Source organism: Lingula anatina, chromosome 9 (assembly GCF_051362555.1).
Source record: "Lingula anatina isolate TDL-2025a chromosome 9, LinAna3.0, whole genome shotgun sequence".
Classification (NCBI taxonomy): domain Eukaryota; kingdom Metazoa; phylum Brachiopoda; class Lingulata; order Lingulida; family Lingulidae; genus Lingula; species Lingula anatina.
In genome coordinates this window covers 19,147,761-19,163,117 of record NC_141775.1, presented here as the reverse complement: position 1 = coordinate 19,163,117, position 15,357 = coordinate 19,147,761, and the positions used below count along the sequence as shown (strand labels likewise).

The 15,357-nt window shown below is 38.0% G+C and overlaps 2 protein-coding genes across 2 annotated transcripts; both read left to right on the top strand.

Moving 5' to 3' along the window:
• Positions 1-3,716: 3,716 nt before the first annotated feature.
• LOC147760091 (uncharacterized) lies at positions 3,717-10,488 on the top strand. Its single transcript, XM_086996326.1, has 2 exons — positions 3,717-4,315; positions 4,473-10,488. The coding sequence occupies exon 2, from the start codon at positions 5,167-5,169 to the stop codon at positions 10,486-10,488; it is 5,322 nt and encodes a 1,773-aa protein (XP_086852452.1). The 5' UTR covers positions 3,717-4,315; positions 4,473-5,166.
• Positions 10,489-12,834: 2,346 nt separating this feature from the next.
• On the top strand, positions 12,835-15,274 carry LOC147760090 (DIS3-like exonuclease 2). Its single transcript, XM_086995374.1, has 3 exons — positions 12,835-12,938; positions 13,384-13,551; positions 14,361-15,274. Exons 1-3 carry the CDS (start codon positions 12,861-12,863, stop codon positions 14,391-14,393), a joined length of 279 nt encoding a protein of 92 aa, XP_086851500.1. The 5' UTR covers positions 12,835-12,860; the 3' UTR covers positions 14,394-15,274.
• Positions 15,275-15,357: the final 83 nt, after the last annotated feature.

Below are 15,357 nucleotides of genomic sequence, written 5' to 3'. Positions count from 1 at the left end.
CGAACTGCTTTTGAGAGATAATACAGTCGAAAGTGCACTCATCATTCCAGGTGAATTCAATCGCATTCTGAGTATTCCAACGGTACTTTTACAATTATTAAGGTCAATTTGAATTTTTCCCCGAATGTGGTGCGAATTTTAAAAATTCTTCGTTCAGGCTCATTCTTCTTCATTCTTGCTGATTCCGAATAAGTGTGACGAGGGCTTTATCTGAAGTATGCAGGCACCAACAGATCGCGGCCTGCATTGAAGCATTCCGAGGCCCTACTCAGTATTGACTGTTGAGACTTTGTGTTGGGCCAGTGCCAATTTCTTTTGCTAAGTATTTTTTTTTACTTTGGAATTATTTTTGAAACTTAAAATTATTTGTCTCTGTATCTCTGTATGCCAATATTCATAACAAATGATCCATATGAAAAAAAACCCCAAATTTTGACTTTAAAATGTCGACAATAATTCTCAATTACTCGCCTTTTACGGATACTTGATCTTAAATGTACACAAAGTCTGTGCATTTTTGTGCTTTACAAACAAAAATGGGAGAAATGAAAATTAACTATAAAATCGTATAAGTCCCAGAAAAAATTTACCAGTTCATTAAAAGAATATCATCAAACAGCCGTTCTTTTTAATTATTTTTAATTGAAATGAACATATTACAAGATCAAAGATGTTACACGATAAATGTGAAGACTTTTGCATATATGTCTATGCTTTAGTGGGGAGATCATACAGAAGATAACCCGCACGTCAGTTTTTGAAAGAAGGATGTCGTTTTCATAAAGTATTTTCAGTATTTTACTTCAGTGTTAACAAAGTGACCTTCCTGTTGTGATTGTTGATTGTTTGACAGATAATTATTATAGAAAGACTACACAGATGAACAGTCATCAGAAAATATAACATGATATATGAAATGTTAAAAGTTGATTTTTTATGCATGACAAAACATGACTTTAGCACATGAAAATTTACCGCAAGTTTTTTTTTTTTTCTATCAGAGGTGCCGAGTGACTCCATCTTTCATTAGCTTTCATGCATTGTTATACATATGCTATTATCCCTAGAAACCCAATTAATTACATGAAAGACACTGTATGTTTAATTACATGAAAGACACATAAAATGACTAATCATGTATGTGCAAAAGGCCTTTGCGATGGGATTTAATCGCCACAAATAATGACCTCAGACTAAAGGTGATACCACTATTACTATAAGCACTCGGTTGGAAATTGTGATGCTTATGAGTTATGGAATTGCAACAAATCACCATGCTTGTACTCAGTAGCGATTTGCGATGCTTTCCAGTTAATGAGCCCAGTATTACAATATGTAAAATCTGAGCAATATGTTTCATTTCGAGTATTGAAGGTCCTCAATTCACTCTATGCCTCAGCCGCCACCAATAGGTCAGCAGGGTTGATGGCTACTGCTGTAGGTAGGATACACCAGTCTATCATCATCCTCAGTGGCAATGTATCTGATCAACTGTCCCTGTGGACTCAGTGCCACTATCCTGTTGTTATAACAGTCAGCAATGAAGATGTGGCCATAGCTGTCTGTACACCCTACCCATGGTACATACAGCTGACCAGCACCTCTGCCTCTTGTGCCATGCTGGTACAATTGGTCACCAGTAAGTGGCAGCACATGTACACAGTCACTGAGCAAGCCTGATATCTCAATGTTAAAATGCAAACTTTAAACTGTTATGTGTTGTGAATCAGAGGGCTGTTCCCATAGTGTTTTCTGTGATGAATTTTTTACCAAAATGGTTATTTACAACTACTTAACAAGTACTATCTAGTACTAGAGCACTGTCTTAATCATGGAGAGTGTCAATCTATCGTCTTTTCAACGTGGTTAAATTCCATCTGCATTAAATTCTGTAGGGACTTTGGCTTGCCCGTATATTTATGAACATATTTGATGTTGTGTGTTAATGAAGAAAGTACAGCATAGGCAGCACTATAGACAAAAGCAGATGCGGCTGAGGAGTGAATGTCCAGACAGAGTCTGTCCATAAAAAGGAAAACAAGACATACACTGGTGTGTAATTCATATATTGAAATAAACACAAATGTCAAAAGATATGAATGTTAAGGTGATAACTGTAATAACTGGATTATCTATATATCCACATTAAATCAGTTATTTTGAGAGTTATATATATATATATTTAACTTTATGTCTCCTCCATCTCAGTGTACCACCAACTTTTATAGTCTCATTCATAGCAAGAAAGAAGGCAACAAGGAATATTGTTTGTTCGTGATTTAGCCAAACCAGGCCGCTTTTATTATATAACCCCTCTATCCTAATCGTTTTTACAATAATAACAATGTAGCAAATTGTTGCCTGTATTAAATGTTATGGCCTTAGGGATAAAGATTATATATCAAATATTCAATGAGACTCATCATCCTAAAAATTATGATGCGACGAGTCAGCAAAAGTTATTATTTACCAACAATTTTGCACAAATTTCATTTGTGGTAAAATGGAATTTTTTGAACTGAAGATTTCAGTTGCAGATTTGATATAACTTGTAGCTTAATTGTATCATGCTCGTGAACAGATGAATCAAGCAAACTGAGGCCAGGCAGTGATGCCCCATGGTATAAGTAGCAACATGTGCCTCAAAGGAGATTACCCCTCTAGTGCACAATTGAGCATGTGCAGAATGGACATGTGCATAAATAAGCTCTGGAGATTGTTGTCGCCATAAAATGTCGTTTGACTACGCCAAACTTTTCTATCTGTTGTCAGTATTTTACAATCCAATATTTACTGGTACTTCACAAGTACTTTACAGGAGTGTCTTATTTAAGTTTTGTTGGAATTTTCAGCTAAATATTTACTAGAGGCTTTCAATTAAGTATTATCAGTATTTTCAGTTATGTATTTACAAGTATTCTACAATTACTTAAGTACTGTCAGTATTTTCAATTCAATATTTACAAGTATTAGACTGTCTTCATTTCATATTGTCAGTAGGCCTATTTAAGTCAATTTTTACAACTACTTAACAAGTACATGTACGAGAGCACTGTCTTAAAGGTACATACGAACCGAGCATCGGTGGAGCATGGATTCCCAGTAACACATGTAAACCACTTCTACTAGATTCTTATATGACTCAAATAAATTCGACATGCCAAGGGATAAACTGAATAGATCACTCAATCAGCCATAAAAGACCTTCAGACTGCTCCTTTCTTTAAATTTATGGTTGTAAATTTAACCTACATTTGTGACCTACTTTCCTGCCCCATTGACATACAGCTTAGAATGCCAGCAGAAAAATCTGTTCAAACATCATTTTCGGGTAAAATTAAACAATGCCTTTTGGTAATTCTCTTAGTTATACTACTTGAAACTATATGCTGGCATTTGGTTGGTTTTTGTGACAAAAAATTGACTTTGTATGCATCTTTAATCAAGCATTGTCTGTAATTTCAATTCAATATTTACAAGTATTTTACAATTACTTAAGTGTCTTATTTAAGTATTGTTAGTACTTTCGATTCAATATTGGCAACTTCTATAAAAGTGCTAGGGCATCTTAATTATTATGAATATTTTCAATTCAATATTTACAAGAACTATAGTGTCTCAATTAAGTATTGTTAGTGTTTTCAATTATATATATATATATATATATATATATATATATATATATATATATATATATATATATATATATATATATATATATGTTACTGCCAGAGCAGTGTTTTATAGATAAATCTTATTTCTTTACTTCGGACGCGCTACTCACTTGTTTGTCGCATCGGTGTTGAATAACAATTGTTTTTAGCGCGCTTATGATAATGATGGGATAGAATGTGATTCCATGTGGAATGAGATCGGCTGATATTAAATGCTGAGACAGCCGTAATTACAAGTGTTTTTGTAACAGGAATCTGGCCCATAAGGTTAGCAATTAATTTTAAGTTATGAAAGTTCATTTAAAGATAATTGCGAGAAGATAAAATTAGTTTTCCATTGTAAACTGCAACTTTGAGTAGCGTTAGAAATGCCGGTCTGATGTACAATGCACAGTACATGTAACACAATCACTGTGCCTTTCAGTATTGGAGTAAAGAAAGTTCAGTAAAGTGTAGTGTATTGTTTAGAAACGAGAATGTAGCTGTACTAGTTGCGAGTTAAAGATTGTTTGTTTTATGTTCGTAATCAATGTTATTTTTAAAAGCGTATTTTTTCATTGTGTTAGTTGCGCCAGATGAGATTTACTACACAATCATTTAGAACCCAGTCGCTTGCATTACACTAGAATAGCCCAAAGTCAGTAAGAGTTACTTATATTTTGGAGATAAAGATAGGATAACATGCAACTGTTAAGTAAAGATGTTATTTAAGTGACTTAATAGCATTATATAAAAGAACTAGGGCAAGAATATGAGATGATTTTCATATTTTATTTCAATTATTTTTTTTTTTTTCAGTTGACGGTTTAAGGTTTAATAAATCAGTAAAAACGACGCAAAGCTGTTGTTGTTGTGTGTGAGTATTGCAAGTGGCTACAGTCAACGACTAGGATTTGAGATAGCCCATACCAATAGTCCGCAACTAAAGCCCTGAGACGGCCCGTACCGAACAACCGAACCAAGAAAACAGAATTTATGACCTACTTACAACCTGTGGTAACTCTAGATATCTGAGATGCCTGGAGCCAGTCAACAGCCATTATTTAGATGACCCGGCCCAGTCAAGTACTAGCAGTTACTGGTGGGACTGTAATTAAGGAAATTGAGCTAAGATCCAATCCGCAGCTTGCAATAAAGCTGAAATTGAGACTTTCTCGAGTATATGTTGACACTTGATTTCATATCCACAGATAACTATAAATACTAGTAGATCTCAGAGTAGCTGAATATATTATTGGCTATCTAAATATACATATGATTATTAATTTATTTGTTTGTTAAGATTGAGATACTCGGCAATTTTACATGTTTGCTGTTGATGTTCAAATGTTTTAGCTAGCTTATTACTTATAGAGAAACTGTCTACATTTTGAAATTTACTTGTCTTGTGTAGTGTAGATAAGTTTATTTGAATTCAAATAAGTTACGCTGCCCATACCACCTGCCCCCTCCCTCCTTTCTAAGAATACCTGCTCACTGCTTGACATTAAAAATGGATGCAGCTACCATTACCAAGACTCCCAGCACTAGGACAGTTCCTTCTCAGGCACCAACTGACCAAGAAGTAACATTCAGAAACATATCGCCTAAAGATGATTTGAGAAGAAGACTAATTGAGGAATTAGATCCAGATGACTCCGTCAGTCAAGCCGGCTCAAACGTATCTTTTAAGGAGCGACAGTTAGAAGAAGAAGCTAGACAGGCTGCTTTGAAGGAAAGGCTGAAGTACCTTACAGCACAGCAAGAAATAGAAGAGCAACAGATACGTTTAGAGCAGAGAAGAAAGCGGCTCTTGTTAGAATCAGAACTGAATGAAAGCAAGAAAAGGGAAGAAATCTTTAGGAAAGCATTGGGAGGTGAAGATACTACTAAGAAGGAGTCAGACAGCAGCTATAGCCATGATGTTGTGAGGGCCTTAGAGAAGTTGAGCCTGAGTAGATTACCGATTCCAGAGCCACCTGTATTTGAGGGAAATTATCTAGCATATGTAACATGGCGACTAGCATTCAAGACTCTAATAGAAAGCAGAAATATCCCACCCAGTGAGAGGCTGTACTACCTAAAGAGGTACCTCGGAGGAGAAGCTAAAGAGACAGTGGATCATTTGTTTTACTTAGATTCAGAAGAGGCTTACATTGAAGCCCTTGAGATACTTGAAGATAGATATGGTGATAAATTTTTGATAGCAGAGGCTTTCAGAGACAAATTAGAAAAGTGGCCCAAGATTAACAGTAGAGACAGTAAGGGACTTAGAAAACTATCAGATTTTCTCAGGCAGTGTTTAGCAGCAACAGGTCATGTAGGAGAGTTGAAGATCCTGGACGACTGTCGGGAAAATAGGAAGTTACTTCAGAAACTACCTGAATGGATCACACGAAGATGGGCCCGAATTGTCGAAGAATCACAAGGTTTCCCAGGCTTCAAGAGGTTTGTAGAGTTTGTAAAAAAGGAATCCGACATTGTAAATAACCCTGTTATGAGACCAGCTGAAACTGCATTTAGCAAGAAAACCCCCACTTCCACCAGCCTTATGACGAAGACGAGCGATCAAGCTATACCAACGCCTCCTGTCACGAAAAATGCCTGTACATTCTGTGAGAAAATAGGACACGACATCAGAGAATGCCGAAACTTCGAAAGAAAAACGCCACAAGAAAGAATGGAGTTTATAAAGAAAAGAGGTCTTTGCCTAAGCTGCCTTAGAAACGGTCACTTAGCCAAGGAGTGTAAAAGGAAGGAACAATGCAGTAGATGTGGTCGTAAACACCCTGCCATACTACATGGGGACTACGAAGCCCTACACCCAGAAGATCAACATGTAAGAACATTGTCAAGTACTTGCCAAGAGGGAGCTATCAGTTCGATGACAATTCCAGTCTATGTATCTGTAGGAAATTCCGGGAATGAAATCCTGACATATGCTCTTCTAGATAGTCAAAGTGATGTTACGTTCATTAGCGACGAGTTAGCAGCCAAGCTGAATGCAGAAAGCATACCTACAAGTATCAGGATTTCAACAGTCAACTCCAGCTATGTAGTCAAAACTTCAAAGGTTCCAGGATTGACTGTAAGAGGTCTTAACTTAACAGAAACTATAGCACTACCAACCTGTTATACAAGAGAAAACATACCATTCAACAAGAAACATGTACCTAGACCATCGGATGCGAGAAGATGGAATCACCTGCAAAATATACAGAGCCAAATTGCACCGCTCCAGAATTGCGACGCAGGTTTACTTATAGGTTACAACTGCTCTCGTGCATTGGTACCCCTTAGTGTCAGAGTAGGAGCAAACGAGGAACCCTATGGAGTACAGACACCCCTGGGATGGAGCGTCGTGGGAAGGACCGGACGAGAAGACACAGATGAATATCACCTCAGTCACAGAGTGATGAGGAAAGAAATACAAAAGGATTTGAGAGTCGATGATAGAGGAGAAGTGACTTTTGTCCACAGAACAAAGGTTAAAGAGACAGTAACTGAGCCAGAGATAATTCAGTTACTGGAAGCGGACTTCAGGGATGAGCACAAGTCAGAAGAGTCCTTGTCCCAGGATGACTTGAAGTTCTTAAGGAAGATGAAAGACACAATCTATCAAGACCAAGACAATTTCTATACCATGCCTCTACCATTTAGAACTGATGCCCCACAGTTGCCTGACAACATGCCCATGGCCATGAGAAGACTTGAGCATCTGAGAAAGAAATTTGCAAACAAAGAATTTGCCGCCGAATATAAGAAGTTCATGGACACGATGATAGAAAGCGGAGAAGCTGAACCTGTTCCAGACAAAGATGTAGCTGGAGGACACAGATGGGTCGTGCCGCACCATGGAGTTTACCATAAACGTAAAGGAAAGCTCAGGGTAGTATTTGACTGCGCAGCGAGATATAAGAACATTAACCTGAATGAGAACCTCATCTCAGGTCCAGACCTCACCAACAGTCTGATAGGATGTCTCCTGAGATTCAGAGAGGGATCAGTAGCCGTGGTAGGAGACATAGAACGAATGTTTTATCGGTTCAAGGTAGACCCACGAGATCGTAACTACTTCCAGTTCCTGTGGTGGGATGGAGACCTAGAAGGCACACCTAAGCTATTTAGGATGACAGTTCACCTGTTTGGAGCTGCCAGTTCCCCTGCGTGTGCTAACTTTGCTTTGAAACAACTGGTTGAAGACCATGGAGAAGAATTTGATGAGAAGGTTTGCTGGGTAGCTGGTAATTGCCTTTACGTAGACGACTTGTTATTAAGCATTGATTCTGCTGAGGAGGCAAAGCAGCTTATTGAAGGCGTACGTCAGCTATTTCAGAAAGCAAATATAAGACTTCACAAGTTTATTAGCAACAACCAAGAAGTTTTGGAGAGTATTCCCGTATCAGAAAGAGGGACACAGAGCACCACTGTTGATTTGCCTTTACCTGCCACAGAGAGAGTATTGGGAATTCAGTGGGATACCCATAGCGACCAGCTCAGCTTTCAGTTAACACTGAATGAAAGACCGATGACTAGAAGAGGAATTCTTTCGACTGTTGACTCTGTCTATGATCCCCTGGGTTGTATAGCACCATTTATCCTATTAGGCAAACAGATACTGCAGGAGATGTGTGCGTCCAAAGCCAGCTGGGATGATCCAATATCAGAAGAACTCAGACCAAGATGGGAGAAATGGCTGCGTGAATTGCCAAAGCTAGCGGAAATTCATTTATCAAGATGCTATATTCCCCAAGACTTTGGAAAAATTGTCACAGCAGAGATACACCACTTTTCAGACGCAAGTACCAGAGGATATGGCCAATGCTCCTACCTTCGAGTAGTGAATAACAAAAACGAGTGCCACTGCTGTATCATGTTGGGCAAATCTCGAGTCGCGCCACTCAAGATTACTACAATTCCGAGATTAGAGCTTACAGCAGCCACAATGTCGACCAAGATGAGTACTCTGCTGAAGTCTGAAATAACCTATGAAAACCTCAAGGAGTATTTCTGGACAGACTCCAAGATAGTGCTAGGATATTTGAAGAACAATGTAAGAAGATTTCATGTCTTCGTAGCCAACAGGATTCAGACGATTCAAAACGCTTCTGACCCTAGTCAGTGGCACTACGTGCCAACCAATGATAACCCGGCCGACCATGCTTCTAGAGGGCTGTATCCAGAGGAACTGATGGCATCAAATTGGTTTAAAGGCCCAGAATTCCTGAGAAACCCAGTTCTAAGCATGGTAGAAGAAAATCCAGAGGTTGATCCAAATGATCCAGAGTTGAAGAAAGCAACAGTAAATGCAGTGGAGACTACAGAAAAGGCAGGAACATTTACACAGAAGTTCAATAGATTTTCATCCTGGACCAATGCCATTACAGCAGTGACAACCATTAGAAAACGTCTACTCAAAATGGGTTCATCATTGTCTGCTGACCGACGAAAGGCTGAACTTACTATTCTTAAGCTGCTTCAGGCTGAACGGTTCCAAGACGAAATTAGGCAAATCAAAGATGGATCGCTTCCGAAGAAAAACCCTCTCTCCAAGCTGGATCCTTATATTGACGAAGAAGGAACCCTGCGAGTAGGAGGACGTCTGACACGATCCTCACTGTCTTACGAAGTACAACACCCTGTAATTTTGCCAAAGTCAGGACATATTGTAGACCTAATTGTGCGTCATTGCCATCAGAAGGTAGCCCACCAGGGAAGAGGTTTTACTCTGAATGAGATACGTTGCCAAGGGTACTATATCATTGGTATAGGCAAGACGGTTGCTTCTGCAATACACAGATGTGTAACCTGTAGAAAAAACAGGGGCAAAAGTGAAGAACAGAGGATGTCAGATTTACCAAGGGATCGAACAGAACCTTCACCCCCATTCAGTTACTGCGGCATTGATTGCTTTGGCCCCTTCCCTGTGAAAGAAGGTCGTCGTGAAGTTAAGCGATATGGATTGATAGTGACCTGCATGGCGTCGAGAGCAGTACACATCGAATGCCTGGATGACATGACGACAGATAGTTTCATAAATGCTTTAAGATGTGTGATGGCTTTGAGGGGTCCCATACGGCAAATCAGATGTGATCAGGGATCAAATTTTATCGGAGCAAGAGTGCTTTTAGATAAATCACTAGAAGAGGTCAAAAATGACGAATTGAAGAAATTTATGATTGAGAACAAGTGTGATTTTGTGTTTAACAGCCCACACTCAAGCCATATGGGAGGTGTGTGGGAGCGACACATTAGAACCATCAGAAGTATACTAGCAGCAATGTTGGAGCAACATGGTTCTCGTATTGACACAACCACCTTAAGAACCTTCCTATATGAAGTCATGGCCATTATTAACTGTCGACCTTTGACCGTACAGAACCTACATGATCCACTTGGTCCAGAATCACTTACTGCGAACCATTTGTTGACAATGAAGCCAAAGGTAATATTGCCATTGGGAGAGTTTGGACCTGAGCACCTGTATGCAAGGCAAAGATGGCGCCAAGTACAAGTGTTAGCGGATAATTTCTGGAGTCGCTGGAGGAAGGAATACCTTCTTAATCAGCAACAACGAACAAAGTGGAATGGGAAACGAAGAAACCTAGGAGTGGGAGACATTGTTTTGCTCAAAGATGAAGGATTATACAGAGGAGACTGGCGACTTGCCAGAGTGACAGAGGCGAGCATAGATGAGGACGGATTAGTTCGCAGAGTGAAGATTCATTTGGGGAATCGTGATCTTTCTGCCAAAGGCATCCCCTCCTCTACGTCTACTATATTAGAACGTCCAATCCATAAACTAGTTTTGTTGTTAGAAGGGGATAAGTTGTAAGTTTCCCATAGAATAAGGTTCGAGTATGGTTTTGTGATACATGATGTTCAAGAACTTATAAGTGAAGATCTAATGGTATTTGGGAGTACCAAAGCTATTGTATAGTGAGTTAATAGTTACAGTTTACCAGTTACATTGTTTCATGTGAAAGTTAGTTTTGTTTGTTTGTATAGAAAATCAATTAGATTTTGGCTGGGGAGTGTTACTGCCAGAGCAGTGTTTTATAGATAAATCTTATTTCTTTACTTCGGACGCGCTACTCACTTGTTTGTCGCATCGGTGTTGAATAACAATTGTTTTTAGCGCGCTTATGATAATGATGGGATAGAATGTGATTCCATGTGGAATGAGATCGGCTGATATTAAATGCTGAGACAGCCGTAATTACAAGTGTTTTTGTAACAGGAATCTGGCCCATAAGGTTAGCAATTAATTTTAAGTTATGAAAGTTCATTTAAAGATAATTGCGAGAAGATAAAATTAGTTTTCCATTGTAAACTGCAACTTTGAGTAGCGTTAGAAATGCCGGTCTGATGTACAATGCACAGTACATGTAACACAATCACTGTGCCTTTCAGTATTGGAGTAAAGAAAGTTCAGTAAAGTGTAGTGTATTGTTTAGAAACGAGAATGTAGCTGTACTAGTTGCGAGTTAAAGATTGTTTGTTTTATGTTCGTAATCAATGTTATTTTTAAAAGCGTATTTTTTCATTGTGTTAGTTGCGCCAGATGAGATTTACTACACAATCATTTAGAACCCAGTCGCTTGCATTACACTAGAATAGCCCAAAGTCAGTAAGAGTTACTTATATTTTGGAGATAAAGATAGGATAACATGCAACTGTTAAGTAAAGATGTTATTTAAGTGACTTAATAGCATTATATAAAAGAACTAGGGCAAGAATATGAGATGATTTTCATATTTTATTTCAATTATTTTTTTTTTTCAGTTGACGGTTTAAGGTTTAATAAATCAGTAAAAACGACGCAAAGCTGTTGTTGTTGTGTGTGAGTATTGCAAGTGGCTACAATATATATAGCACTACTAGATTGTCTTAATTAAGTATATAACATTATTTTCAGCTAAATATTTGAAAGTTCTTTACAACTTCTAGATTGTCTTGGTTAATATATGTCATTATTTTCAGCTAAATATATACAAGTTCTTTACAACTACTAGATTGTCTTGTTAAATGTGTGTCATTATTTTCAGCTAAATATATACAAGTACTTTACAACTTCTAGATTGTCTTAATTAAGTATGTGTCATTATTGTCAGCTAAATATTTACAAGTACTGGAATGTCTACACTGGCTCTGATGATGGTAAACAGCAGCAGATACTTCTCTGAGGACACATCTAAACGTGTCATTAAATTGTTTTAGTACAGATGAGTATCACAACACAAATAATGCTATTAGTATAAAATGTGGGGAATATCTATATTGCATCATGGATTGTCCCATTGTAGATTTTCAGCAGGTTTGCTCAAAATCACTAGAAACAGAAGTCACCTTATCTATCTGATGAGAATATCTAAAGAATGTGGTCCACTAGAGGAACAAGTTATAGGATATATCTGACTTTGTCTTACCTTATGTCTTCCAGGAATATGGTCCACTAGAGGAACAAGTTATAGGATATATCTGACTTTGTCTTACCTTATGTCTTCCAGGAATATGGTCCACTAGAAGAACAAGTTATAGGATATATCTGACTTTGTCTTACCTTATTATTTCCAGGAATGTGGTCCACTAGAGGAACAAGTTATAGGATATATCTGACTTTGTCATACCTTATGTCTTCCAGGAATATGGTCCACTAGAGGAACAAGTTATAGGATATATCTGACTTTGTCTTACCTTATGTCTTCCAGGAATGTGGTCCACTAGAGGAACAAGTTATAGGATATATATGACTTTGTCTTACCTTATTATTTCCAGGAATGTGGTCCACTAGAGGAACAAGTTATAGGATATATATGACTTTGTCTTACCTTATTATTTCCAGGAATGTGGTCCACTAGAGGAACAAGTTATAGGATATATATGACTTTGTCATACCTTATGTCTTCCAGGAATGTGGTCCACTAGAAGAACAAGTAATAGGATATATCTGACTTTGTCATACCTTATGTCTTCCAGGAATGTGGTCCACTAGAAGAACAAGTAATAGGATTTATATGACTTTGTCATACCTTATTATTTCCAGGAATGTGGTCCACTAGAGGAACAAGTTATAGGATATATATGACTTTGTCATACCTTATTATTTCCAGGAATGTGGTCCACTAGAGGAACAAGTTATAGGATATATATGACTTTGTCATACCTTATTATTTCCAGGAATGTGGTCCACTAGAGGGACAAGGGATGGTGATGGGAGTCCTGGACAAGGGTTTTGATGTTTTGGTGCTAAAGCTTGTAGTGGTGAAGAGAGTGCACTGTGATGTGAGTATGGAAAGTGGAGGGTCGGGGTACTTTATCTATGCTTGTCTATAGGGGCAGATGGAATTAAAGTGTATTCTGGTCGATGGTCAGAATTTTTCAAGTTGACATTGATGGTGATCTGATTTTTTTCTGTCAGAATATGATCAAAAATGGAGAATGGATCACCAAAGATAATTTGGAAGACTGTCAGAAAATATCTCTGGATCTTCCCCTGGTCTCTGTGTATTAAGTGTTTGCCATCGCTTACTTTTTCAGTCACTTTATATTATATATATACATAATATATTGCTGTCCTCTTCATAGTTTTTACTTGTACTTTCTGTAGCATAATTTATGTAAAAAGTTCAGGGAAATTTTGATGACATCCTTTGAACAGTTTCATTGCTGATGTGCAAACTGTGTACGTCTTTTTTATATGATAAAGACCATTGCTTCGTGTTTCCAGAAACTTCCCCTGATCAGTTTCTCCTACCAGAAGGTCCGTAAATGTCCTGAGCTGACCCTGGTGTGGGCCCCAGATGATGACCACCGCAGGGAGGTCACCCAGAAAGTGACCATCTTCACTCATGTCCAGTGTATTCTTAAGGCTGATAACCAGCCTCTGAAGTGGAATGTAAGTAATTGTTTTCAGGCCTGTAGGGAGGGAGGGGGGAGGAGGTCATCTGGAATGTTGATCATGAAAATAAAGTAGTTCTTAAGGGGGAGGGGGTAGATGTCAAATAAAAAGTGCATAGGAAGTATCAGTTATTTTCTGAAACCGTGGATGGATGTGTGGCCCTTGGGGGGGGGGGGGGCACATCCAGAATGGTTGTAAGTTATTTGTATCTCCTAACTCTTAATGGGGGGGACTCATCCAGAATGGTTGTAAGCTATTTGTATCTCCTAACTCTCAATGGGGGGGGGGGGGGGGGACTCATCCAGAATGGTTGTAAGCTATTTGTATCTCCTAACTCTCAATGGGGGGGGGGGGGGGGGGGGGGGGGAACTCATCCAGAATGGTTGTAAGTTATTTGTATCTCCTATCTCTCAATGGGGGTGGGGGGGTGGGGGGATAAGTAAGAAAGTGAGCAGGAAGAATCAATATTTATAATATATCTTTAATTCTGTATGGTGGGTGTCAGGTCACTCAGATTTTAGAATTTAGATGTAATGTAACTCCAAATCCTTGTACAGGAAATTGTGTGTTTGGTTAGTCAAGTATAGTACAACATGCACTGCACTGCTTGAGATACTTGTCAAATTGATATAATAGGTCAATTATTGCAACTGATCTCCATTTATGCAAATGACAACTGTAATTATGTTTAAAGTTTGCATTGTTACAATTCTTACGATAAAATAGATTCAATGTTACCAGTATAAGCAAATTAAGTAGCCGAGCACTCTATGACCATGCTGACGACTTTGGTATTCTCTTTCCAGGCCACAGTACATACACCAGTGGAGACCATTTAGAAGATCCACAGCTACCAATGAGATGACTTTTTTTTTATTTCACTGAACAAGTAGCATGTGGAAAATGCCAATTCCTTTAGCAGTTGAGGGATAATTTGAAAAAATGTACCAAATTTGAGTACATTTCAGTCAAGGTGTGAAACAGTTGCAGGACTGAGACAGCAGATAATTTTTTTCAGCCTAGGCAACCACTCTGATTATTTAGAAGACATTTCCAGTATGTTGTTGTGAGAGTTGACATTTCTTGTTGACTGTGGAGAGAAGTTGGTATCTTCTGGTTCATCAGTATTTTTATCTTTAGTTTTTTATGTTTTATCAGTGAATGTTTCTGACACCTAAAGAGGTATTAATTTTAATTGTAATGTTTTTTAATGCAAGTTTGAATTATTTAAAATAATTTTACATTTTAGTGCTTTACCTGTGGAAATTTTTCTGTAAAATTTTGATGTAGAGTCAAATGCCTCTAATTGTAATTATTTTGTTGCTGCACAGTCGATACTGTCATGCTTTTCTATGTAAATTTATTTTATCAGCTGGGTGGAAAAAAATTGAACTGGTTATTGAAAAGTGGAGTTACTGTCACAGTGTCAAATGATTGCACACATGAATGCAGAACAGTGGAATGGTACATTTGATAAAGGAGTCATTTTTATCCAGATGAATGTATATTCAATATTTATAACCAATTTGGCAAAATAACGGTTGTTGTTTAAGTGCAAAAAGTATAAGATGAAAAAAAAAGGTTAAATTCAAATCATACTCAGTAGAACAAGGTTTTCTGCAATCTTGAAGAAGCTGTACTTGATGACCAGCATTTTGTAACATTTCTGGGTGAAGATGTATTTAATGTACAATTATGAGCCCTACTGCTTTTTGTACTTTATCTTACATTCACTGAATACTATTGGAACATTGTAATGGCTTATAAGCATGCTGTTGTAGTATTTATTCCATGGCCCTCTGT